This window comes from Lutra lutra, chromosome 1, assembly GCF_902655055.1.
Source record: "Lutra lutra chromosome 1, mLutLut1.2, whole genome shotgun sequence".
In the NCBI taxonomy this organism is placed as follows: domain Eukaryota; kingdom Metazoa; phylum Chordata; class Mammalia; order Carnivora; family Mustelidae; genus Lutra; species Lutra lutra.
The window spans coordinates 193,207,166-193,234,702 of record NC_062278.1 but is presented as its reverse complement, the minus strand read 5'-3'; the positions used below and the strand labels follow the sequence as shown (position 1 = coordinate 193,234,702).

At 39.7% G+C, this 27,537-nt stretch overlaps 1 protein-coding gene and 1 long non-coding RNA gene across 11 annotated transcripts in view; one reads left to right on the top strand and one right to left on the bottom strand.

Moving 5' to 3' along the window:
* The window catches only part of LOC125078261 (uncharacterized), a 127,284-nt gene that overhangs the window by 23,991 nt on the left and 75,756 nt on the right, over positions 1–27,537 (bottom strand). For 4 of the 6 annotated variants that reach the window (XR_007120847.1, XR_007120845.1, XR_007120840.1 and 1 more), the window contains exons 2-5: positions 11,947–12,007; positions 10,303–10,482; positions 8,304–8,418; positions 4,164–4,273 (exon numbers count right to left, since the gene is read on the bottom strand). This is a non-coding gene — a long non-coding RNA (uncharacterized LOC125078261). Of the gene's footprint in view, positions 1–2,024; positions 2,297–4,163; positions 4,274–8,303; positions 8,419–10,302; positions 10,483–11,946; positions 12,008–27,537 lie in introns of those variants that run through there. The other 2 variants (XR_007120841.1, XR_007120839.1) reach the window with 2 other exon arrangements.
* Positions 1–27,537, top strand: part of PTPRG (protein tyrosine phosphatase receptor type G) — a 707,992-nt gene that overhangs the window by 673,476 nt on the left and 6,979 nt on the right. For 4 of the 5 annotated variants that reach the window (XM_047690530.1, XM_047690520.1, XM_047690539.1 and 1 more), the window contains 9 exons: positions 384–518; positions 2,652–2,824; positions 4,549–4,684; positions 5,386–5,532; positions 7,402–7,495; positions 8,386–8,462; positions 8,953–9,081; positions 12,507–12,653; positions 13,364–13,506. In XM_047690530.1, coding sequence (XP_047546486.1) covers positions 384–518; positions 2,652–2,824; positions 4,549–4,684; positions 5,386–5,532; positions 7,402–7,495; positions 8,386–8,462; positions 8,953–9,081; positions 12,507–12,653; positions 13,364–13,506 — 1,181 coding nt within the window. Of the gene's footprint in view, positions 1–383; positions 519–2,651; positions 2,825–4,548; positions 4,685–5,385; positions 5,541–7,401; positions 7,496–8,303; positions 8,463–8,952; positions 9,082–12,506; positions 12,654–13,363; positions 13,507–27,537 lie in introns of those variants that run through there. The other variant, XM_047690559.1, reaches the window with a different exon arrangement.

Here is a 27,537-nt window from a genome sequence, read left to right as displayed (position 1 = left end):
ACCCAATTGGTAAAATGAAGATTTTCTCTGTTACAAGACTCTCTTGCAACTCTGAAGGCAGCCCAGTGTCCTAACATAGCTAGCTATATTTCTTATAGGCCAAGCACAGGTTTCTTTCTGAGGCCCTCTTTAAAGTACACTGTCTGTTAAAAGATGTTCATGAATATATGAGACCCATTTCACAAATGATCTCACCCAAAGTTGTCCCAAGGTTAAACTCTTCAGAGGTATGTCTACCTCTAAGCCACGGGGCCCATATGTTCCCTTTTCGGGTCAACTACAGGGTGATATTACCTGTTTTTAAGACACTGGAGATCACATTACCAACAGTACAAATGCGGCATCAATTGCAGTTGGAACTGACAACTTTTTCCTTTTTGCAGCGAAAATGTGATCAGTATTGGCCAACAGAGAATAGTGAGGAGTATGGAAACATTATTGTCACACTGAAGAGCACAAAAGTACATGCCTGCTACACTGTTCGTCGTTTTTCAGTCAGAAATACAAAAGTGAAAAAGGTATTGAAGGAATATGGGTGGGCTGCCAGGGCATCACTCTTGAAACTTGTATGAAAATTACTGTACAACCAAGGCCAATTCTCAGAACCAACTTGGCTTTAAAAAAGTATTTTTAAAAAAACATTTTTTCACAACTCCTTTGATTGACATCAATGTATGCTGTGAAAGATACTGGCAGAGCACATAATAGAATTTAACTGGCCTGATTAAATTCTTTAATCTCCTCTTGAGAGCTTCATTTAAAAAAAAAAAAAATGAACTTCTAGGTCTCAGTGACCAGCAACTAGAGCAGCATCTGTTTGTGGATTTAGCTTTTCAGTAGCAACCTTCTGAGAGTTTTCAAGCATTATTTTCCCAAACTGTGTTCCAAGGAATGCTTACCCTGCAAGATGCTTGCAAAAAGGAGACGGTGCTATTTAATAAATGTGGAAAATGAACGCTACATACTATGCATTCCCCTTTAGAAATATGTACAATGCACACAAGTGGCCAGAGCGCTAGTTAAGAAACCTCTTTAACTTTTTTTTGCCTAGTATTTCCTAAGGCAACTCAGCATAACCCTTCCCAATATAACTGTTAACATCCAAGTTCCACACTTTGTGGAAAATGCTGCTTTCAAGTTATCTCAATTTCTTTTGTTCAAAATCTGCTGTTCCATCAAGGTTCATGGACCATGACCCCATTACTAGGAACTCTAGGTGTATGTTCATTAAGAAAATGTAAAGTAATTGCTGAAGAAAGACTTAGGAATGGCACATGTATGTAGCAATGGGTGTGATTTTTTTTTTTTTTTTTTTAAAGTCTTGGCCATCTTTGAGAATGTGCTCAAACTACAGCCCCCGGCCCCAGAAGAATTCACATTTATTCAAATTTTTATATATAATTTCATTGGCTCCAAAATCCATCTGTGATCCAAGGTTAACAGTCTTTTTCTATGTTTAGTTTTTTTTTTTTTTTTCCTAGAATGGCAGAAGTATATAAAAGTCAAGTAGCACTATATTTATCTGTCTTCTAATAGAGCTGTTAGCTGGCTTCAACTAACCAACCAATAACCAACTTACATTTCCAAAGCCTATTACTCATGGAAACCCTTCAGGTATTTAAACATTGCCCCCTTATTTTAAAACCACTCAGGTCGGAGGACGGAAGTCAAATAGGAACTTTGGGTGTTTTGTGCAAGAGGAAAAAGGAGAAAGAGAAAGATAGGAAAAGGAGGGTTAACAAGATTTCAGAAATCAAAACCATTGGGCTTCTGTAGCCCAGGGCCAAAGACCTTACATGCTCTGGCTGATTAATGACCTTGAGTCCTCAAAAAAAAATTTGGAAATTTTCAGGCATTTATCCAGTTATTGGCTGTAAGAAAAACCTACAGCAGCAAGTTACCTGTTTGGGGAAATTTTTCATCCAAAATAGTTAAAATGTAAAAAGTTCAACCACTTAAATGAATTTTTCAGAGCCGTTTTCCTTTATGAAAGCGACAGGTAAATTTATTATTGACGCTGGGGACTGAGAATCACTTTCCGGAGGACGTATAGCAGCAGCCAACACTCAGAATCCTGATGGTCCAACCCAGACCACACAGAAAGGACGGGAGTCATGGCAGGAAGTTAACATGGAGGCTGTGTAAGCAAATTACAGAGTGCTGGAGATGGTTCCACATCCAGAAAACTGGTATTCAGTGTTCCTTCCTGGTGTAGTCTTCCCCCATTTTCTCTCCCAGGAGACGTGTGCTACTTCACACCCAGCTAGGTAGCATCTCTGTTCCTGGCCTGAGACAGCTACCGAGGGGAAAGTACCTAGCTCAGGAACAGTACTTAGGGCACATGAAATGCAACGTCCTGTTTCCTACATACTTTCATCGTCATTATTATTATTTTTTTTTTAAAGATTTTATTTATTTATTTGACAGAGAGATCACAAGCAGGCAGAGAGGCAGGCAGAGAGAGAGGAGGAAGCAGGCTCCCTGTTGAGCAGAGAGCCCGATGCGGGGCTGGATCCCAGGACTCTGAGATCCTAACCTGAGCCGAAGGCAGCGGCTCAACCCACTGAGCCACCCAGGCGCCCCATTATTATTTTTTAAATCCAGAATGCCACCTGTCTGCTTACAGACCTCTCTTTTCATCTTTCTCCTAGGGTCAGAAGGGAAATCCCAAGGGTCGTCAGAATGAACGGGTCGTGATTCAGTATCACTACACTCAGTGGCCTGACATGGGAGTTCCTGAGTATGCGCTCCCGGTCCTGACCTTTGTGAGGCGATCCTCGGCCGCCCGGACACCAGAAATGGGCCCTGTGTTGGTGCACTGCAGGTGGGGCCAACATCTTTCTCCTTCTTGCACCTGGGTTTCAACATCTGAAGTGGGCAGGGTGGGAAGATGGGGGCCACTGGGGCCATGTGTTTTTAGAAACGGGAGTCTTCCACTGTAAACTGGGACCAGCACAGCCTGTTAGGGTCTGTAAAATCCCTGTATTCTCAAAATACCGGAAGTCACCTGCTACTTCTGGGGCCAAAACAAAATCTGCTCTTAGAAAATGCATTTCCAGTTTTTATAACCTCCATTATTAATAAAATCCCCATTGTTGACAGGGAATCTTGAAGCTGCTCCTATTACATAGAAATCTGACCTTAAACACAAGTTCAGGGCTTCCTACACTAGGGAGTTTGAGATTTTGTAAGTGGCTTCTCTGTAGGGTTCCTCTAAATAATAAAAGGTATTGTAGGAGTGAAAAGATTTTTAATTTTTTAATTGATACATGCTCTAAAAAAGACCTTTTTGAAAGCACCGAGAAGGCCTTTTTTCCCTTAACTACCTTAAACAACTTTAGTAGGTAGTTTAAAAATACTTTCTTTCATTTGTGATTGCATTCTTGGAATTCCTTTTTTTTTTTTTAACTTTGGTATCCAAATAGATGCTCCCTCTTCTGTGAGCTACGTTGCAGAGGGGCATGGCGTTTTCTGAGCATTTCTTCTGGGCTGCTGTTTGTGACATGCGGCCACAGAGCAAGTACTTGGCAGGTGTTAGAATCCACCTCCTTTTTAAAGCCTCATGAAAAGTACATTTTTCTTGCTGACCCATTGAGGAGTCGCTCAAAGAGACATGGAAGTGTCGAAGAGCTGGGGTATCAATGGTGTGGTCGTGGGAGGCGGGGAGCCTGCTGGGGGACTCTGACAAAAGCAGCCTGTTAATCAGTGCGGTGGAACTCCCATCTTCCTGAGTGGTGGTGTTTCTTTAACAATGAGGAACTGTGGATAAAAGAGGCCAGAGTTTGCAGGCATGCCATTCTGATTCCATACCGGGCTGACTAAAGGAAGGCACCCTTTAGATGGCAACTTTCTAGTACTGAACAGACTAGGAAGGTGTGCAGAAAGGGCGCTTATTGAGGCGCCTGGGTGGCTCAGTTGGTTAAGCAACTGCCTTCGGCTCAGGTCATGATCCTGGAGTCCTGGGATCGAGTCCCGCATCGGGCTCCCTGCTTGGCGGGGAGTCTGCTTCTCCCTCTGACCCTCCCCCTTCTCATACTCTCTCTCTCTCAAATAAATAAATAAAATCTTTAAAAAAAAAAAAAAAGAAAGGGCGCTTATTGAAAGGATAATGGGTGCTCCAGAACCAGGCACAAACTTGGGCGTCAGGGACACAAACTCCCTACCTGGGTCCTCAGCAGACAGGGTTCTGGTGGGGGGATGGCTCTGCCAGGAAGGGCCGCTCTCCATCCCTTGCATCACCGCCTTACATCCTTGGCTTGAGCAGCAAGCAAGGCTGCGAAAGCAAATACACGTGCATCATTTCACTGCAGCTCCTGTGGTCTTTATAAAAGGCTGTCTCTGCCCCCCATCAAGACTCGTGGGAAATGTCCTCATGAAGTTGTTGGATGCTGTCCACAGTGAATAATCTGTCAGCTCTCTACTAGGTTATCTAAACAAGGTTATTTCTAAGCTCATTTGATACTTAGACAGTAATTTTTTCAGTCTACAGTTAATGCATGACACGGTAGAGCAAAAGGTAGCTGCTGAGTGTGTCTTCCTTTCTTCCAGCGCTGGTGTGGGCAGGACCGGCACCTACATCGTAATAGACAGCATGCTGCAGCAGATCAAAGACAAAAGCACAGTTAACGTCCTGGGATTCCTGAAGCATATCAGGACACAGCGTAACTACCTCGTCCAGACTGAGGTGAGGAGCGGCTGCAGGGCCTCTCGAGAGATTCTAGCATGTGCCTTAAAGCAAAGTGGAATGGTTCTGAGGAGAAGATTCATTCTGGTAGGGCCTGAAGGAATGCACAGGTTTGTAGCGGAAGCTATGCAGACTATGATACTATTCTTTGACTCCCCATTGATCCCTTTCTGTGAGGATCTTCTATGTGATTTCTCAGTCACTACACCAACACTGGGTGGCTCAGTGGGTTAAGCCTCTGCCTTCAGCTCAGGTCATGATCTCGGGGTCCTGGGATCGGGCCCCGCATCGGGCTCTCTGCTCAGCGGGGAGCCTGCTTCTCCCTCCCCTTCTCTCTCTGGCAAATAAATAAAATCTTAAAGAAAAGAAGCAGACACAGCTGTATCTAATGCTGTGTTCGATGTGAGGGGGGAATTAAACATGTTGTCTGGCCTCAAAAGTAGAACGGTTCTAAAGGCCTTCGTGAAACACATTTCTCCATGGCTTGCTGCTGCATTGGGCATGGTATGGGAAAACAGAGTCTTGACCCAAAAGTAAGTTATGAGGGATAAACCGGGGAGTATTGGAGCAAGGCACCTAGCTGTAAATGCCTGAAGGAGTTCACGGGGCAGTCCCTGGGAGCAGAGTTGATGTGAGGTCAGTTCATGGCTTGGATAGGGGTGGCTACCCCTGACCCGCTCTCCTCATTCTGTCCCTTTTAGGAGCAGTACATTTTCATCCACGATGCCTTGTTGGAAGCCATTCTAGGAAAGGAGACCGAGGTACCTTCGAATCAGCTGCACAGCTACGTTAACAGCATCCTCATACCGGGGGTGGGAGGAAAGACACGGCTGGAGAAGCAATTCAAGGTGCTGTTCGGGAAGGAGTAAAGACACGGCTTCAGTTTGGGGAGGGTCATAACCGTCTGGCGTGAATGTGTAGACTGAAAGGCGTTACCGCTGGTATTCTTCCAATGTAGCGGGAAGAGAATAATGTTTCCACCTGCGGCTGAACGGTTGGGATCCAAGCAGATGGCGCGGTGCGGTGCGGTATTCCCTTCTGAGCCACTTAGCGTTTCCTCTGAACGTACACAGCAGCAGCCCCCGGCCGCAGTGACCTAATGGTTGGAGTCGGTCACTCTAGTCCAAAAAAGAATCGCTGTATTTTTTCTGAACTAACTTCTCTTAGCCTTAAGAAGGCTTTATTTTTAGGACAGCATGTCAACAAATAATCTATTTGAAAGACTATCAGATAGTTTAGAAACTGAAAAGGAGTTACCAAGGAATACCCAAGAGAGGTTAACTTTCCCCAAAGGATTCTTCTTTCACTTGGATAAGGGCATGAAGAAGTTTACAGGCAGTTGAGGTTTATATGGAAGTAACTGAGGGAAAAGTTAAAACAAACACACAAAAAAACAATACTATAAAGACATTAATTAAGAGCTCCGTCCTTTATTCTAACCTTCCAACACTGTTCCTCAAAATTACTAAGTACTTTCTTATTTATTAGTCTCTTATAGTCTTTTAAATTTTTTTGGCATTATTCCATATGTCATTTCTCATTCTGTATCAAGGTGGAAAAAATAGAGTGAATCTGCAATCATACTTTTCATGTAAAACTTTCCATAGATTCTGAAACCATCATTTGAATCCATGAGACTGCCATGCAAATTGAGCGAACTTAATCTATTTTTCATTCCATAGCAATCTTAAATTTCTAGCTGTCCTTTTATAACATCCTAACTATTCAAAAAAGCATTTGAGGTAATTAGTGACATTATATCCCATTTTAAAAGTTTAAAATTAATTCCTTAAAAAAATTAAGGACCAATATTTCTTAAGTTCTATTTCTGCAATATTTATTTCCACACATTTTGATGAATTTTTTAATAGAAATCTCCTCATTCCATTGGAGACCAGGTAATTGGTTCTTCGGTAGGAACTAACCACTTTAGAACTTAAGTAGAAGGGGAAAAACAAGAGTGAGAAACTTGAAAACTGCCCCTAGGCCCCAGACAGTAGGACAAAAGTGTTTGGAGGAGGTTGTTCCCTCATGCTAAGATGGACTCCCTCCCTGCTAAAAAAAACAAAACAGAGGATTGACATAGTGTTCGACCAAGTTATAGAAGAACAAGAAGAATAACCAAACTACTGGGCCATGTATAGTGGCCTTAGAACAATGTTAGTTTAGTTCGACAGAAATGTACTGAGACCCTAGTTAGTTACGTTCAAGAAACAGGATTCGCTCCTGTGACCACAAAGCAGTCTTTCCTAGCGTAGACCCACCTGAATCTCATGTGCCTAGGAGAAATGACAGAAGACAAATGCCAAAAAGCGTGACATTTTCAACAGAAAAATCCAGATCAATGCAATAGTATCTACTGCCCATCTTGAACCTGTTATTAGAAGCCTATGGCCTGCCAGTAGAAATAAGACAAACATAGCCATGGTAATGGGACAGAAGTAACCACTACTGATAGAAAAATGGTCTTTGGGATAGAAAAATGTTTTGGCTCTTCGGTAATCCAATTGCTGACTGGCCTTTGTCTGCCAGATCATCAAGCAAATGCTATCAACTATAACTTTGTTTTGTCGTTTCTCAGCTTTACTGAGACGTGACTGATACATGGTATTGTACAAGGTGTAGAAAGTAATGACCTGAGGCTTGCGTATATTATAAAATATTATCACAATAAGGCTGGTTAATGAATGAAAACTAAAATGTTGCCTTTCTTTCAGCTGGTTACACAATGTAATGCCAAGTACGTGGAATGCTTTAGTGCTCAGAAAGAGTGTAACAAAGAAAAGAACCGAAACTCTTCAGTCGTGCCATGTAAGATCTTAAAATCAGCTTGACTTGGTTGAGTGTGTTAGTATTTTTTCATTGAATTTTATGTATTATGTAAAGAGGCCATGACTACCAAGGAGAATTGTTATGCCAGGAAAATTGAGGCAGTGTGATCAAACTGGGAGGGGTGGCTGTCCGGGCCAGCAAATTGCTCCTTCAGTGTGACATGAAGTCTAGCTTTCGTTGACCTCACAACTCAAGAATTACGTTACTTCTCCATTTTAACTTAAAAAAAAAAAAGCCATGATCACGGTGGCATTGATGCTCCTAGAAATCTTAAGAATCTGATTAATCTGTACAACTGGAATGCATCATTACATGATTCTGGCTATTGAGATCGAAGCACCGTGGGTAGATGCAGACCTTTGTATGAATAACTCAGGACCCAGCAGAGGATGCTGTGTGTGCTGTAGACACAAGCATGGGTGATCACTAGACAGATTCTCTCTACCGACAAAGGCCCCGGTTTTCTCAGAGCATTATGGGGAGAAAAATATGGGTAAGAGAATGGCAAAAGAGCAAAAAGTACAATGTGTTGGTATAACTGTAGGAATATCAAACCAGGGCCAAAAAATTATCTGACATCCTCTGTCATGTCTGCACAGAGTGTTCTCTTCATGATGTGCTGTGAAAGCCTCTCTCACAGGAAGATTCTATTCCTCTAATGCCTCTTCCCTTCTGGGAATGTACTGCAGAATTCCATTTCCATTCTGCCTTAGCTGACACTTTCGCTTAGTTAAAAATATAGGTGAGTTTTAAAATGAAAGGGGAGCCAGGGAAATAGATTACTCACCAAGTGAATCTCAGAAAGCATTATTGGTTCTGTGTGTGTAACAAGGCAAATGTGGTGTTTTGTTTTGTTTTCCATACAATAGCCGAGCGTGCCCGAGTGGGTCTTGCACCGTTGCCTGGAATGAAAGGAACAGATTACATTAATGCTTCTTATATCATGGTGAGAGTCAACAGTTAATTATAAATAAATTCAATTAAACTAAAAGGTGGGAAAGAGCAGATACCACCTGTGTGGCTGATTTCATTTTTCAAATAATTTCTCGATGTGTAATAAAAATTAGAGAGATTTCTGTATCTCGCGACCTCTAACAAAAGACTGCTCATCAGCGGGGATACAGAAATACTATAAGAAAAGTGTTTGTTAAGAAATTAATTTTCTTGTTAATTTCACCCATCTAGTGTTTGAATAAATGCTGAAATTGCTGTTAAGTAAAAACAGCAGAGGTACTAGAAGGGAATTGTACGTGGAGAGAAAATGATCTACACGTGTTAGCCTATACATCTAAAAATTAGCCACATCTACGGACTGCCTTTTTCAATTGTTTAAGTGAGGTCAGAACAATGCTGTCTTATTTCATGAACGTATTTTACTAGCACAACATCAGAATAAAATGTTTCTAACTGCTGATTTTCCGTCTCCCTAACTGAAGGGCTATTATAGGAGCAATGAATTTATTATAACCCAGCATCCTCTGCCACATACTACGAAAGATTTCTGGCGAATGATTTGGGATCATAATGCACAGATCATTGTCATGCTGCCAGACAACCAGAGCTTGGTAAGCAAAGCACATCTGCTATATATTAATGAGCCTGTGAGGCCATAAGCATAAATCATTTTGATACCTTACCACAGGGCTCACTGTGCGCGTGCACTAGGGAGGGCATCTAGACTTCTCTCATCTTTAAGTCTGAACAGGTTCCTTTTGTATTGTCACAGTTACTGTCCCTATGTGCTCCATAACTTGATTCTCTCATGCTGTACTTGGCAGGGCAATAGAAGGTTTTGGAAAAGGGCCTTTGAGTAACCTCATTTAACATACGACCTTAACCTGACCTCTCAGTTACTGTATGTCACTTGTGAAAAACAAAATAGCAGCTAACATTTGAGTGTGTGACTGTGTTTACATGTATTAGCTTGCTGAATCTCAATCCTCTCTACCTCTTTAGGACACAGGTACTATTATTTCATTTAACAGCTAAGAGAATGGAGGGAACTTTACTTAGCTGTTAAATGAAATTCCTTAGAGAATGGAGGAAGGATTTGAACCTGAGTCACCTGTCTTTTAATCCTTTTGCTCTGTTCGTCCCACCCCGCATTAGAGGAAGGTTTCCCAGCCCTCCCCCAGTAAACTTCTATCAAGAGTATTAATTATCATCATTTCTCCCCCCATTCAACAGGCAGAGCAGATGCATTACAGGGAAGGAGATACACAAAGGCTATTTTGTTCCAATTTAAAGGTGCTTTTAAGACCTTGACTGAGCCCTAGCCCCTCTCTCTCCTCCCTTGAGTCCTTCTCGGCTGTGCCTCGGGATTATGTAAAAGAAGGGCAAACAAATTTATCAAGATGAGCTTAACTCTCAGAATTCGTTGGGTGTTCAGAAGTTATTATGAGGACCTGTAAGCCCACAAGACAAAAACAAAAACAAAAAACAAGGAGGAGCTGCTTCCATGAGGATCGGATTAGTGAATTTTTTAATCAAGAAAGAACAGCCTGTGCTTGAACCCCAGTCTTGCGGACATGCATGTGACTGCGTGCCCAGGCAGCAGGAACTCCCTCACTTTGTCGCATTTTGCTCCGGCTTCGGAACACCAAGACTGCTTCTGTGTGATAGAATGGCAGCAAAATTGAGAATCTTAAGCTAAAAACTGGAGTGTAAATTTTCAAATTAGCTGGCAATAGGGGTCTATTCTGTTTGGCATGTGGAAATTGGAGGCACTTAGGGTTGTTAAAACGTTCATTTGTTGGATGAGTCAGTATTTTGTTATTGTCACTTACCAGAGGACGGTCACCAAAAGCATCGATCACACAGGCTCATTTGTAGCAGGGAGGCTCGACCACCTGAGTCCCTGCCTGCTCTGCAGACAGTGAGGACCCCTGACCTGCCCCAGAACAGGTCATCGCAGTGTCTCAGGCTGAGGGAGGCCTGGCTGGAATCCTACATGTCTGCATTCTCAACTCCGGGGATGAAAGTCAGATTTATTAGTGCACATTTTCCCTAAATATGTAGATTCTCTTTGTTGGCTTCATTATTTATCACTATTATAACTTGACAAGACCATGATGCTGTGAGTAGCCCGAAGTCACTAGGTCCTAGCCCAGAAAGCACTGTTAAAAATACAGGGATCTTTGGGGCGCCTGGGTGGCTCAGCGGGTTAAGCCGCTGCCTTCGGCTCAGGTCATGATCTCAGGGTCCTGGGATCGAGCCCCGCATCGGGCTCTCTGCTCAGAAGCCTGCTTCCTCCTCTCTCTCTGCCTGCCTCTCTGCCTACTTGTGATCTCTCTCTGTCAAATGAATAAATAAAATCTTAAAAAAAAAAAAATACAGGGATCTTTGCTCTACAAATGTATTTGTAAGCAAAATAACCATGAGCCCGGAGTTGCTGCTGAATTAAGAAGCAGCATGTATTTTTCATAGTCTTTGAAGATAATCAGTTATTCCCTCGTTTGCTATGTGTATTCGGAAGGGTTTGGGGGGGTTGTTTGTTTTGTTGTTTTTTGCTGCCTTCTACCGTTAATAAAATCCCTTCGGCAGTTGCTAGGCCAATTTGATAATTTACGATTCGTGTTAACTTCTTGGAGGTACGTAGTGTTGTTTTCCCACTTTTCAGATATGGGAATTAAGGCCCAGATTAATTTATTCAGGATCACATCCAATCCTAAATTCTGTGCTTAGTCTGTGCATATCGATTAAATGTATAGGCCCTGTCCATTATTACCTTAACATCTTTAATATCTGTTAAAAGGGTCTTCTATTTCCTTGGACAAAATGTATTAAAACCCCTGACAGTTACAGACTTCTTTTGTATAGACTAAACCCAATTGCTAATCTGTTTCCCCTTATGCTGAGCTTTAAAAATAAAAATGTACTTGGCAATAAGCTATATTGAAACTTGAAAGGGTGATAAGTCTTATTGGACTGTTGGCTCATTTCTGATGCAACAGTGGAAGATTAAACAAAACCTTCTTTGTTTTGAACATTATTCAGAATTATTTCTGACTTCACTAGTAGTATCTAAGCATTTTCAGGAAAATGCCCATCGAAATACAGATATCCCAGGCAAAGTAGCGTTTGCCATTTGAACTGGTGAGAGAAAGAGACATGGTAGTGGGGGGCAGGGGTCTTATCCTAATCACTGTATTTCTCACAAAATCTCCAACCTGTGCACCCCGTAACTTTTTCTTAGGCCTCCACAGTTTTCAGGGATGGAATTCAAATACCACGCCTGACTATTTCTCTTTAATCCTAAAATAGATGAACATTTAAAGCTTGCCTGATTCAAGGCTGAAAGACTTTTTCTATGTTCATCTCCATTTGAAGCCTAACGTGGGTTAAATTGTCTCTGAAAGAGCACTTTGTACTCCATGCCAACATAAGCTTTTTGATGCATAACCTCTCCCCAGACAGGTTCTGTTGCTTACCATTTAGCAGTAGTGTGATTTCAGACAACGTATGGACTTCCCTGAGTCTTGATGTCCTCCTCTGTAAAGACAGATAATAAAAATCCTTTACCTCTCTAATATGTTGCAAAAATTAAATAATATAATATTGATGAAATTCCTGGGCAAAATGCTCATCATCTGTAGAACTGTTTTCATAATCCATAGGAAGTAAAAACTAGGATGTCTTAGTTACTTAAGCAACTGTGAAATAAATACTAACTCCAGGTGAGAAATGTTCTATAATGTATCATAGTGGAAAAAAATAAAATTAATTGACCTAGATCCTGTTTTTATTAATATATCACCTCTAGAGGGAGCATTTTTGGTTGTTACAGTGACCTCGGTGGGAACTGCTAGGAAGTGGTTATTACTGAGTATACTTTACAATCACCACTGGACTTGGTGAAGCGGGCATGATTAAACGGTGACTCGGGAGGTACGGGAGATGGCAAACATTATGCATCAATTTGCAAGAATAATTAAAAAACAAATGTTTGACAGCACTGCAGAGGAATTTTTTCTTTGGGGGGGGTTCATAGGCAGAAGATGAATTTGTATACTGGCCAAGTCGAGAAGAATCCATGAACTGTGAGGCCTTTACCGTCACCCTTATCAGCAAAGACAGACTGTGCCTCTCTAATGAAGAACAAATTATCATCCATGACTTTATCCTTGAAGCTACACAGGTAACTTAAACCTCCATTTCTCAGTAACAGCCATACCTGGGCCCTGCATCATCTTTCTAAGTAGTAATAAAGTCACTTGCCACCCTCAAGACAGACCCAGGCATTTGAGTATGACTTAATTTTAAATATGTACACTTCACTTTTTCCTTCCTTCAAATATTTGCTTTTTGCAGGTGGGTAGATGAAATGTAACTGTTGTCTGAGCATGCATACAAATAGGTCTGTTGACCTAATTATGAAAACAATATACTAGAGCTCAACATTCTCTTTGCCACCAGAAATGTAAACCTTGCAATGTGTTACAAATGATAATAGTATGAATTTTTTTTTTTTTTAGTAGTAAATGACATATTGAGATGTAATAACTTATTATGGGGTGGAAAAGACAGGCGCTATCTTATATTAATAACTTAAATGATGATTTGTCTTTTTTTCCTTTAAATGTATAGATAAATAGGTTATGTAAAGTCTCTTATAATTTATTGTCACTTAAAATGTTATTATCCCCTGAACAAAAATAAGATTCTGCTTTCATGACCTGGTCATTTTTTAAGGGCAGGCAGTCAGTCCTCCCTACTATTTGGCACTCGTCAGTTATCTCTAATACGTACTTTCTCAGGAACAAGTTCTAGGCCACACATTAATAAAGGAAATAAAAATATGGGCTATGGAAATAAAGGATGGGCTATGACTTGTTGTATTGGTTACAGGATGACTACGTCCTAGAGGTTCGGCACTTCCAGTGTCCCAAATGGCCTAACCCAGATGCCCCCATCAGCAGTACTTTTGAACTTATCAATGTCATCAAGGAAGAGGCCTTAACAAGGGATGGCCCCACCATTGTTCATGATGAGTATGTATCTATTTCTTAACTTTAAAATTCAAACATTTTTCTTGTTGACTTGCTTTAGGAGTGAAAAGGGAAGATCCTGACCCTTCTTTCTGTGTTACCAGTGTGTGCAGGTGCCTGGTATAGATCTGTTTGCATTTTAAGGTGTCAGGCCCTCCCCAAGGCTTCAGATATTCCTGGTCTGTATGTTCTAGAAGGTCAAAGCACTATACCAGCCTATAAAAATAGACTTGCAAGCTTTCTGAGGTTTTATGTTTCAAAACACTAATTAAATAGATAATGTAAATAGTTATTAAATAACTAAATTAGTTACATTTATTTTTATACCCTTAGTGAATTTCAGCACTTATTAGAGAAGAAAACTTTTTAAATACGATTTAGTTGATTAGGAGTGAGAATGTTACTATTAATCATAAATTTAGGGGCGCCTGGGTGGCCCAGTGGGTTAAGCCTCTGCCTTCAGCTCAGGTCGTGATCTCAGGGTCCTGGGATCAAGCCCCGCATCAGGATCTCTGCTCAGTGGGAAGCCTGTTTCCCCCACTCTCTCTCTGCCTGCCTCTGCCTACTTGTGATCTCTCTGTCAAATAAATAAACAAAATCTTTTAAAAAATCATAAATTTAGAGCTTACAATTTGTTTTGAAGTTTGAAGAATATGACTCTCAAAGAGAACAAATAATTTGCTCCTGGTGTCAGAGCTTCTAGGCACCCATGTGGTATTCAAACTCCAACATTTTCCTCTTTATTCAGAGGGAAAGGATCATAGATTAAACTTATGATATGTGAATATTTGGAGTCAAACTTCATGGCTGGGATTGACCTGTAAATCAGTTGTGTCATCCCAGACTGTTTAGAAGCTCACAACATTTTAGCTAATATGGCACCAATTATAGATCCTCGTTTCTTAAAAAAAAAATGATTTATTTTAGGGGAGGATGAGCAGGGCAGAGCAGAGGGAGAGAAGCAGACTCCTGCTGAACGTGGAGTCCAAGTAGGGCTCGATTCTGAGATCTTGAGACCATGACCTGAGCCAAAACCACGAGTCGGCCACTCAACCGATTGAGCCAGCCAGGCACCCCTATATCCTCATTTCTGTTTTACTTCCAAGGTAGCTCCTTTGGAAATTCTCAGCAAATTCTCAGTGTGTCCATTAAATTAGCAGCTACTCTGCTTACTTTTCAATTTGAAAGTAAGACTAAAGTTTTCATTTTTTCTAAACAAATGCTGCAACATGAAGTGAACAGACTTTTAGCGTCGGTTAACACCTGTGTTTCCTCATATTTGAAGATGGCCATAGTATTGGCTGCTTCCAAAGACTTTTATGGTCTTTTTTTTTTTTTTTTTTAAGGAAATAATGACTATTTCAAAACGTTGGCCCGACTCTTAATTAGACTGAGTTAAGATGGGGGGGCGGGGGAAGAGGGAAATATAGTCGGAGCTTTAAATATACTGAGATGCCTAGAAACGTGACAGCCAGCAGTGTTTAAATAGTGAAGCCGGCATCAAAATGACTGGGCAGCTGTCACTGGTCTATGAAAATTGGGGTATGTAAAATTAGGGCTGCTTCTATAGCTTTTTCCCCCCGCTAATTTGTATTAGTTTTTCAAATACCTCTGGGTTTTGCCAGCTTCTTCCCATTCAGACTGAATTCTAATGCTGCTGCCCAGTTCTGTGACTGATTTTGCTGTTATTTTGTGCTCAATTCAGTAAAGCAGCTACACTTCTATTTCACGGTAAGGATGTGGGAAGGAAAAAACTAGCAATTTGTTAAACAATTTCAGCCACCTGAAGAAATATGTTCCATCTATGATAGCCACTCTTTGGGAGATAAGCAATTCCACAGAAGTGACTTTTCCACGTTACCCAAGCAAATTTGAAATTTTTAAACAGCTGCTACTGGTAGTGCACTGCTCTGAACACCAGTTAGCTTTCCATTTCCATCCTACCTACTTTTTCTGCCCCTAAATACCCCCTTTCCTGGTGGCCTCCAGCCCTCTCAAATATCACCTATCTAAAACCAAACTCAGCTTCCCTAACCATGGAGTTGGGAACACCAGAAACCTACCAGAGCCCCCATCTCTCTCCGGCCACGAGTCTTCTTGATGTCCCCCATTCTTGCAGTACACTTGCCACATTCCTTTACGGTCTGGGTGAAACAGTCCTCCACTGAATTACTTCCCGCAGGCCCCCTTGCCCCTGCAAATACGATTTCCTTTGAGGGCTCTTTCAGTCAGCGGACGGACGCTGTAAAAGTCACTCTCTTTGAAGAGGTAATCGTTTAACAGCACTAATGACACCCCGTTCTTGCTAGTGCTGTTCTTGGGTACCGCTTCCTACTGCAACTACTTGTTCACAGGACTGTCACCCCCACCCACGGAGACCAGCAGAGGTAACTCATTTGTCCCAGTCTCCACTGCGTGAAGCCCAATGCCTGGCACGTAGTGGGTACTGGGCTTCAAACTGACCTTCCAATAAGGATATGGACCGTGTCCTTAATAGGAACTATCCCCAGAGAGCCTTGTGCCTTGCATTTTTTTTTCATTATTTTCCCTCCTTACAAATGTTTAAGCTCGGGGCGCCTGGGTGGCTCAGTGGGTTAAGCCGCTGCCTTCAGCTCAGGTCATGATCTCTGGGTCCTGGGATCGAGCCCCGCATCGGGCTCTCTGCTCAGCAGGGAGCCTGCTTCCTCCTCTCTCTCTACCTGCCTCTCTGCCTGCTTGTGATCTCTCTCTGTCAAATAAATAAATAAAATCTTTAAAAAAAAAAATGTTTAAGCTCTATCAAAAGGAGAGGTGAGAAGGCCTGGCCACTTGCACTTAAGTCAAAGAGTTGAACTTCTGAGCGGACAGACATCTCTTAATACCAACTCTCAGGGTTCTCAGCTGTGTGCCAGATGGATGAAGTTTCTAGATAAATGATCTAAGGATAAAATTCCACACCCCAAAGTAAACTGATTCTATTTGAAGACAAGCACAGCTTAAAGGCAAACTGCTTTATTCACAGCATCCTGTAGTCAAGACCGTTCTGTTCAGAGACTCCTCTATCAGCATTACTGTCAGATTTTTTTAAGCAGAGCCTACATTCCTACAGAAGAAGTTTGGAACATGAGCACAGTTTTTATAGTCTCATGAGACTACAGATTAGACATTCACTCACAGAAGATCATTTTCTTGTGCAAATATTTAATGTGATATCTATCACCCTGTTCGAGATCCTAGAAGGCTAATTCCATTAACAATTCTCAAAGTATGTTCTGAGGACTGCAGGTTGGGAAGGAGGCCATTCCAGGAGATTCAAAAGTTCAAAACTATTTTCATAATAATGCAAAGATACCATTTGCCTTGTTCATTCTTACTCTGATGGCTACCATAATGTGTGCTTGCGTGGTTTTGTGTTTAACGTTTTCTCAGTACCAATTATTGGTAGATAAAGCCCAAATAAACAAAAGCTCTTTGAGGATCACCAGTAACCTTTTATTTTCATTTGATCCTGAGAGAAGCAGTAGGAGATGTAGAACTATCTGGACTGCTTTCTCTGTCAACTGCTGCAAAGATACCCGCAAATAATAACTGGTTTCCTTTTCTTACTTAGATCCCCTCTCCTCACATGAGAAAGTAAGCAGTGTGAAGCAAATAGGGCCTCTGTACACAAATAGTCAGTGTCAGCAAGGACCAGCTAACATAATTTGTGGAGTCCCATGTAAAATGGGAAATGCAGGAACTCTTGTTCAAAAATTAAGATTTTCCAGATGAAGAGTTCAAAGTATTGGTCATAAAGATACTCACCAGACTTGAGAGAAGAGTGGATAAACTCAGAACCTCAACAAAGAAATAGAAAATACAAAAAAGAACCAATAACTGGAAATTTAAAATACACTAAAGGGAATGTATACTAACATCCCATTTCGGGGGTCCCAGAGGGAGAAGAGAGAGAGGGGAAGGGACAGAATACTTCCCTAACCTGGGGAAGGAAACAAACATCCCAAACAAGATGAGCCACGGGCAGTCCACAGCAAGACACATAATAGTTACAAATATAAAGAATCTTAAAAGCATCAATAGAAAAGCACTAGTTATTTAAAGGGGAAACCCCATAAGGCTATCAACCGACTTTTCAGCAGAAACTTGCAGTCCGGAGTGAGTGGCATGATATATTCAAAGTGTAGAAAGGAAAAAAACCCACAACTGTGAATACTATAACCAGTTAACATTCAGAATTGAAGAAGAGGGGAACCTGGGTGGCTCAGTGGGTTAAAGCCTCTACCTTCCCCCCTCGCTCTCTGCCTGCCTCTCTGCCTACTTGTGATTTCTGTCAAATAAAAATTTTTTTAAATCTTAAAAAAAAAAAAGAGAGTTTACCAAACAAAAATTAGGAGTTCGTCACCACTAATCCAGCCTTAGAAGAAATGCTGAAGATGGCCCTTTAAGTAAAAAAAGGAAAGGCTGTAAGTAGAAGAAAATTATGAAAGGAAAAAGTTTTACTGATAAAAGCAAATACATAGTAAAGGTACTAGATCAATCATAAAGCTAGTATAAAGGTTAAAAGACCAAAGCAGTGAAACTAATTATATCTAAAGAATTAGTTAAGGGATTCACAAAAAGATGTGTAATATGGCATCATATACATAAAATGTAGAGGGGGTAAAGTAAAAGTGTAGCTTTTAGTATGTGTTGGAACTTAAGCAACCACCAACCTAAAATAGACTGCTTCATACTTAGGATGTTGTATATAAGAATCTTATAGAAACCATAAGCCCAAAACCTATAACAGATACATTAAAAATAAAGAGAAAGGAATCAAAACATAACACTAGAGAAAGTCATCAGTCACAGTGAAAAGAGCAAGAGAAGAAGGAACACAGAACTATAAAAATAACCAGAAAACAATGAACAAAATGGCAATAAGTACAGACCTCTCAATAATTATTTTAGGGAGTTTAAATATTCAATCAAAAGACAGGATGAGGGCGCCTGGGTGGCTCAGTGGGTTGAGCCTCTGCCTTCGGCTCAGGTCATGATCTCAGGGTCCTGGGATCGAGTCCTGCATCGGGCTCTCTGCTCGGCAGAGAGCCTGCTTCCTCCTCTCTCTCTCTCTCTGCCTACTTGTGATCTCTCTGTCAAATAAATAATAAAATAAAAATCTTAAAAAAAAAAAAAAAAACCCTGTCCAGATGCTGCCTACAAGAGACTCACTTTAGCCCCAAACACATACACAGACTGGAAGTTGAGGGTATGGAAAAAGATACTCCATGCAAATGGAAATGAAAAAAGCTGGGGTAGCAGTATTTATATCCAACAAAATAGTTAAAGAATGTAATGAGACCAGACAATTCCATAATAATAAAAGGATCAGGGGTGCCTGGGTGGCTCAAGTGAGTTAAGCATCTGCCTTCAGCTCAGGTCATGATCTTAGGGTCCTGGGATGGAGGCCTGTGTTGGGCTCCCTGCTCAGTGAGGAGTCTCCTTCTCCCTCTGCCTGCTGCTCCCTCTGCTTGTGTTCTCTCTCTCTCAAATAAAATTTTAAAAAATAAAAAGGATCAATCCAATAAGAGGATATACACTTTTAAATATCTATGCACTCAATGTAGGAGCACCTAAATATATAAAAATATTAACAGACATAAAGGGGGAAACTGACAGTAATAAAATAGGTCATCCAGACAGAAAATTAATAAAGAAACATTGGCTTTGAACAATACATTAGACCAGGTGGATTTAACAGATACATACGGAACATTCCATCTGGAACAGCAGAATACATATTCTTTTCAAATGCAAATGGAATATTCTCCAGGATAGATCACATACTAGGCATAAAACAAGTCTCCAAAAATCTAAAAAGAATGAAATCACATCATTTTTTCTGACCACAGCAGTATGAAACTAAATTATAAGAAAAAAACTGGAAATAAAAACAAACCTATGGAGGATGAGTTAAGAAATCAAAAAGGAAATCAAAAAATACCTGGAGGAAAATTAAAATGGTAGCACAAAATCTTTCAGGTTCAAAATATTTTGAGATGCAGCAAAAGCAGTTTTAAGAAGAAAATTTATAGCAGTACAGGCCTACTCAAGAAACACAAAAAATAAACAATCTAACCTTAGTAACCTAAAGGAACTAGAAAAAGAACAAAGGCAAAATTTATTAGAAGGAAGGAAATTTAAAGATGAGAGTAGAAATAAATGGAGACTTAAGAAACTCTAGAAAAGATCAGTGAAACAAAGATCTGGTTCTTTGAAAAGATAAGCAAGACTGAGAAAATTTTTTTTTTTAATTTTTTTTTTTTTTTATGTGACAGAGAGATCACAAGTAGGCAGAGAGGCAGGCAGAGAGAGAGGGGAAAGCAGGCTCCCAGCTGAGCAGAGAGCCCGATGTGGGGCTCGATCCCAGGACCCTGAGATCATGACCTGAGCCGAAGGCAGTGGCTTAACCCACTGAGCCACCCAGGCGCCCCAAGACTGAGAAATTTTTAACCAGACTCCTCAAGAAAGAAAGCAGATTCTATTAACATTAGAAATGAAAGAGAAGTAACAACCAATACCAAAGAAATAGAAAAGATTATAGTAGACTACTACTAAAAATTAGAAGCTAGCAAATGAGACAAACCTAGAAGACATAGAAAAATTCTTAGAAAAAACTTCCAAGGCTGAATTAGATGTAGAGAATCTGAGCAAACCAATTACTAGTAACAGAATTGAATCTGTAATGTAAACTTCCTAACAAACAAAAGTCCAGGACCAGATGGCTGTACAGAGGAACTCTACCAAAGATATTTTTAAAGATTTTATTTTTTTGAGAGAGAGAAAGAGCAAGTTGGGGGAGGAGCAGAGGGAGAGAGAGAGAAGCAGATTCCACACTGAGCATGAAGCCCAGCAATGGACTTGATCCCACGACCCTGAAATCACAACCTGATCCAAAATCAAGAGTCGGGTGCTTAACTGACTGAGCCACCTAGGTGCCCCTCTATCAAACATTTAAAATTGAGAAGGATATGTATTAACTCTAACTATTAAAAAAAAGCCAGAAGAGGAAGGAATTTATTCTAAGAAGCCACCATTACCCTGCTACCAAAACCAAAGATACTACCAAAAAAGAGAAAATTACAGGCAATATCTCTAGCAAACACAGATGGAAAAATCTTTTACAGAATATTAGCAAACTAAATTCAGTTCTGATTTCCAGGATCAGATGGGATTTATTCAAGGATGGCAAGGATGGTTTGACATCCACAAACTAATCACATGATATACTACCTTAACCAAATGAATGATAAAAATTAGGATTATGGCAATAGATTCAGAAAAAGCATTTGACAAAATTCAACATCTACTCTTGATAAAAACTCTCAACAGAGGGGGTTTACAGGGAACATATCTAAATATAATAAAGGCTAAATATGACAAACACAGCTACTATTCTCAACATAGGTAATAATACTCAATGATGATAAGCTAAAAACTTTTCCTCTAAGATCAGGAACAAGAAAAGGATGTCCACTGTCCCCATTTTTATTCAACAAAGTAGTAGAAGTCTTAACCACAATAATCAGACAAGAAAATGCAATAAAAAGGCATAAATATTGGTAAGGAGGGCGCCTGGGTGGCTCAGTGGGTTAAGCCTCTGCCTTTGGCTCGGGTCATGATCTTCGGCCCTGGGATCAAGCCCCGCATCGGGCTCTCTGCTCGGCAGGGAACCTGCTTACCCCCCTCTCTGTGCCTGCCTCTCTGCCTACTTGTGATCTCTCTCTGTGTCAAATAAATAAAATCTTTTAAAAAAAATTGATAAGGAAGAGGTAAAACTCACTATTTGCAGATGGTACTATAGAATGAATGAATTTAGTAAAGTTGCTGGATACAAAATCAATATACAGAAATCTGTTGTGTTTCTATACAATAATAAGGAAGTGGCAGAAAACAAGAACACAATCCCATTTATAATCACATCAAAAAGAACAAGAGTAACTAGACATAAACCTAACCAAGAAGATGAAAGAGCTATACTCTGAAAACTTTAGGATGCTGATGAAAAAGACTGAAGATAACACAAATGGAAAGACATACCATTCTTATTTTAACAGTTATTAAAATGTCTGTACTATCCAAAATAACCTATAGATTCAGTGCAATTCTTGCCATAAAACTAGAACAAATAATCCTAAAATTTGCATGGAACTACAAAAACCGCTAACAGCCAAAGCAATTTTGAGAAAGAATAAAGCTAGAGGTATCACAGTCCCTAATTTCAAACTATACTACAAAGCTAAGGTAATCAAACCACTATGGTACTGACACAAAGATAGACATCTGGATCAGTGGAGCAGAAAAAAAAGCCCAGAAATAAATCCACATTTATATGATCAAGTAATCTACAACAAAGAAGACAATAATATACAAAAGGGAAAAGACTGTCTTTTCAATAAGTGGTGCTGAGAAAACTAGACAGTTACATGCAAAAAAACAAAACAAACTGGACCACTTTCTTACACCATACACAAAAATAAACTCAAAATCGAATAAAGACCTAAATGTGAGACCTGAAACAATAAAGCCCTAAAAGAAAACGCTGGCAGTGATCTCTTGCACATCAGCCTTAGCGTTATTTTTCTGGATCTGTCTCCTCAGTAAAGGAAACAAAAGCACAAATAAACAGTTGAGACCATATTAAACGACAAACCTTTTGCATAGTGAAGGAAGCCAACAAAACACAGGACAGCCTCCCAAATGGGAGAAGACATTGGCAAATAATATATCTGATATGAAGCTAATACCCAAAATATTTGAAGAACTCATAAAACTTAAAAAAAAAATAACAACCTGATTAAAAATGGGCAGAGGACCTGAATCAACCTTTGTCCAAAGAAAATATCCAAAGATGACCAACAGACACATGAAAAGGTGCTCAATACCACTAATCATCAGGGAGAAGCAAGTCAAAACCATAGTGCTATGTCACCCTGCACCAGTCAGAATGGCTACTATAAAAAGGGGAAGTAACACGCGTTCGTGAGGATGTAAAGAAAAGGGAACCCTTGCGCACTGTTTGTAGGAATATAAATTGGTGAAGCTACTGTATAAAACTGTAGAGCAGTTCCTCAGAAAAGTAAAAATAGAAATACCATGTGATCTAGTAATTCCACTTCTGGGTATTTACCAAAAGAGAGCAGAAGTACAGATTGAAAAAGATGCACGCATCCCTAGGTTCATTGCAGCATTTTTACAAAAGCCACAATATGGAAGAAACCTTAAGTGTCCATAAACAGAGGAGTGGATAAAGATGTGGTGTGCACATACAGTGGAATATTACTCAGCCATAAAAAAGGAACTCGCCATTTACAACAACATGGGTGGAACTAGAGGGTATTAGGCTAAGTGAAATAAATCCTATAAGACAAATACCACAGAATTTCACATCTGTATGGAATCTAAAAAACAAACAAAAACAGAAACAGACTCAAATACACAGAGCAAACTGGTGTTTGTCAGAGGGCAGTGGGGAGATGGGCAAAACCGGTGAAGGGAATTAGTAGGTACGAACTTCCACTTGTAGGTAAATCATGGGGATGAAAAGTACAGCATAGGGAAAATAGTTAATAATACTGTAATAACTTTAGCCACTACGCTGATCTTGGTGAATATTTCAAAATGTGTATGCTTGTCAAATCACGAGGTTAGCCACGTGAAACTAATATATTGTATGTCAACTATACCTCAGTAAAAAAATAACAGATGACAACAGCACAGCATTAAACTAAGAGCAGGACTCTTCTGAAGAGATGCATCTAAGTGCAGAACTCTCCACAACCACACAGATTGAAGCCAGGAATATGGCCCTGGCTGCAGTCAGATCCAGAGCGGTCATCAAATTCTGCTTAACACTGCCTCCCACTGGTTGTCACACTGGACTCCTGAGTGCACTCCTGCACTCATCTCATTGCTTCAGACTACGTTTTTTTCCTACTTTATTTTCTCATTCACATCCAAGGTTTTAATTTCTTGAAGTCCTGTGGAGGGCTTTTGTGTTGCCTTTATTCCCCCAGAGTGATGGATACTCAGGCTTTAACTCTGTGTTCCTTCCTGCCATAATGATTTCTAAGGGAAGCTTCACTTTCTTCTAGTAAAAGGGTTATAACTCTAAATTTCATTCTTTTTTTTTAAAGATTTTATTTATTTGACAGAGAGAAAGAGATCACAAGCAGGCAGAGAGGCCGGCAGAGGGGGAGGGGGAAGCAGGCTCCCCACTGAGCAGAGAGCCTAACGTGAAGCTCGATCCCAAGACCCTGAGATCATGATCTGAGCCGAAGGCAGAGGCTTAACCCACTGAGCCACCCAGGTGCCCTAAATTTCATTCTTGATTATGATTTTTAAAACCTTTTAAAAGCAAAGGTAGGATAATTATATAATTATATGGAACAGTAAAAAGTATCATTAAATGCGCAGAGGTGTATACAATGCAAGGAACCCCAGTGTATTTTAAAATGAACATAGAACACTTAAAAACATTACTTACATCAGGAACTTCAAGTATTTTTATTTCCTTGAGGCATAGGCAAGAAAAGATGAAAATACATTTGGCTCTTTTCTTAACTGTGCTAAATATAAATAAGCTTTGCTCTCATTGGGCCCTTTGAGAAAGGCAAACAAACTACCAAAGCCAGTGTATTTATACTTGTTTTATGTAGGTTATAAACTACTTGTATCACTTTTTCACCAAGTCCTTATAGTTAGAAGTGCAGATCCATAAAACTCGACAAACATCCTCTAATCGTACTTAATTTCTCTAAACTTCTGAGAATGGCCTTCAGTTTTTCAGGCTTTATCCTTTCATTATAATGCTTGGTATGCAGAAGATACTTAAATTATCTGTATATTTGACTAATATGAGTTAGTTTCTAGTCATGTTTGAAATCTTACTATGTATGTACTTTTAATTTAGGTACTTTTTTTTTAAAGTGGCAAAATCTATGAAAGGCAATCTAAGGAAAGGCCAGAGTACTCCTACAGGGAGTACACACTACATAATAAAATAATGAAATATGTAATACCTGACTTTCCTATCTGAATGGCTATGAATAGCTCTAGGAAAAGATTAAATGGGGGGAAAGGGTCCTGAGTCTTAACAGTTTCACTAGAACAGAGTAAGCAAAGGTTAGATTTTTATCCTACTGAGAAAAAAAAGTACATATGATTTAAAATATGAGGAAAACCAACACGATCAAATCAGGAACAAACAAAAATACAGTGAATCAGTTACTAGATTAGATAATAGTTATAAGAGATTTTTTAAATATATGCTCTGAGATCTAACAGAAGACTATGGCATTAATCAGAAACATGTTATTAAGCAAGAACAAATGAGAGTCTAAGAAATGGGAAAAACAAGAGATGGTCTAGTAGTAGAGTAGACAGAAGTGAAATCAAACTCCATTACAGAAGCTAGGTAAGTTCTAATATATGTCTGAGAGGTGATCCTTGTTGAGAAAAGAGACTAAAGAAGAAGAAATAATGGCTGAGATTTTCTAAGACATGAATAAAGGATGAGTAAAGTCTCATAAAACTTACTATTTTGGAGAATGGTGAAGAAAACAATTAAGGAAGTTATAAAATTACACTGGGAAGGAAAAATCTACCATTGATTAAATATTAATATATAAGAAATTTAAAAAAATATTTGATAACTGTTAATTTGCTTAGGCTTGACCATGTTTACATATTGTCAAAAATCCTAATTCTTTTTTTTTAAAGATTTTATTTATTTATTTGACAGAGAGAGATCACAAGTAGGCAGAGAGGCAGGCAGAGAGAGAGGGGGAAGCAGGCTCCCTGCTAAGCAGAGAGCCCCATGCGGGGCTCCCAGGACCCTGAGATCATGACCTGAGCCTAAGGCAGAGAGAGGCTTAATCCACTGAGCCACTCAGGCGCCCCCAAATCCTAATTCTTACATGAAAATAACTAATGAATAAAATGTTTGGGATATGCTTCAAAATATATGGGAAAGGAAACAGATGTGAAACAAGTTTGGCCATGAGCCCATGACCACTGGAACTGAGTAATTGCTATGTGAAGGTGACTGAGCTTGCGCATGTGTTTGATGTTTTCTAATAATAAAAAGTTAAAAATAGAAATATTTTAAAGGAAATAAAACACTTGAAATTCTTTATACCAGTAAATGTTGAAGAGCTGAATAACAGGTGATTTCCCAAACTGCTAAGATACACCAGGTGCTCACCAGGCTACTCTTGAACAGTAACAAGAGGAAATTTAATATAACCATGATTTAAAAAAAAAAAAAAAAAAAAGGCTAGCACCAGAATGGAAAAGTATAGGGCCAGTCTTACTTATTTGATTATGGCTGTAAAAATCTAAGTAAAATACTGTCAAATAAAATTCAGTGTGTTGAGTTAAAAGAATTTTGTATCATGAAAAAGTAAGATTTACCCTAAGGCTTATAGAGGTGGTTAAATGTTACCACTGTTCTCGCAAGTGAATGCAGGACATAATCAAAGGAATTTCTAAAAAAAAGTCAATAGATGTTGGAAAGTACAGAATAAAATCATTCATTCATAATCTCCCTCCCCAAAAGAAAACACTCTTAGCAAACTGAAAGTCAAAAGCCTTTTCTTTAACTTGATAAATATTATTTATTGGAAGCCTACAGCAAACATTTTTATTTAATACTAAAAACTTAGAAGCTTTACCATTAAAGAAAACAATATGATACCTCCTTGCAAATACTGGTTAGAATGCAGAACTATAGGGTTCTAGCCAGTACAATAAAAGCAAAAGATGAAATAGAAAAGTTGAAAAGAGGGGCGCCTGGGTGGCTCAGTGGGTTAAGCCGCTGCCTTCGGCTCAGGTCATGATCCCAGGTCCTGGGTTCGAGCCCCACATCGGGCTTTCTGCTCGGCGGGGAGCCTGCTTCCTCCTCTCTCTCTGCCTGCCTCTCTGCTTACTTGTGATTTCTCTCTGTCAAATAAATAAAAAAAAAAAAACTTTAAGAAAAGTTGAAAAGAAACAAACCTGATATTATTGGTAGATAAAGATGTAGCTGGCTTCCCAGAGAATCCACAAATTACTAGGAACTTAACTGCATGGCTAGATACAAGTTCACCATGTGAAAATCAGTAACTGTCCTATATATCAACTGAAACCAAGCAAGATGTAATAAAGAGAGGCTATTCTTAGCAGTAACAAACACTAACATTGAGAAATTACCCTAAAATGAAAGTGCCAAAGACAATAAAGAAAACTATAAAATATAATTGAAAACTACAAAAGACATGAACAAAGGGAGAAAAGACCTCATGTTCATGAACAGAAAAACTCAAAAAAGATGTTAATTTCCTCAGACGTGTGTGTGTGTGTGCGTGTGTGTGTTCGGCACAAGCTAACCAAAATGCCAATAAAACTTGACAATCCAGTTTCACATGAAACAGGATGGGGAGGGATAGAGGTATTTGGAAATGAGTATAAAAACGAAAATGGGGGGCACCTGGGTGGCTCAGTGGGTTAAGCCGCTGCCTTCGGCTCAGGTCATGATCTCAGCGTCCTGGGATCGAGTCCCACATCGGGCTCTCTGCTCAGCAGGAAGCCTGCTTCCCTCTCTCTCTCTCTCTGCCTGCCTCTCCGTCTACTTGTGATCTCTCTCTGTCAAATAAATAAATAAAATCTTTAAAAAAAAAAAAAAAAACGAAAATGGAAGTATGTTTGAAGCACAAAAGAAAAATGAAAATGAATGTAGAGATGGCCAGGTCTACTGGAGATACTTGCTTTTTCAGATTCCGAGACTTCTCAAAACCTTATGGGAATTAAAACATATATGAAGAAATACAAAAAGCATATTAAAAGGCCAGAGAGTTCGGAAACAGGCCTGTATATATGAGGATTTAGTATATGATATAAAGGAAGCTCAAGTCAATGAGAAAAGATGAGACTATCCAATTAAAAAAAGTAGCTATCCATGGGAAAAATAACTAAAATCAGACCTTTACCTTACATCTAAATGAGATTCAGATGAATTAAACAATGAAATGTAAAAAA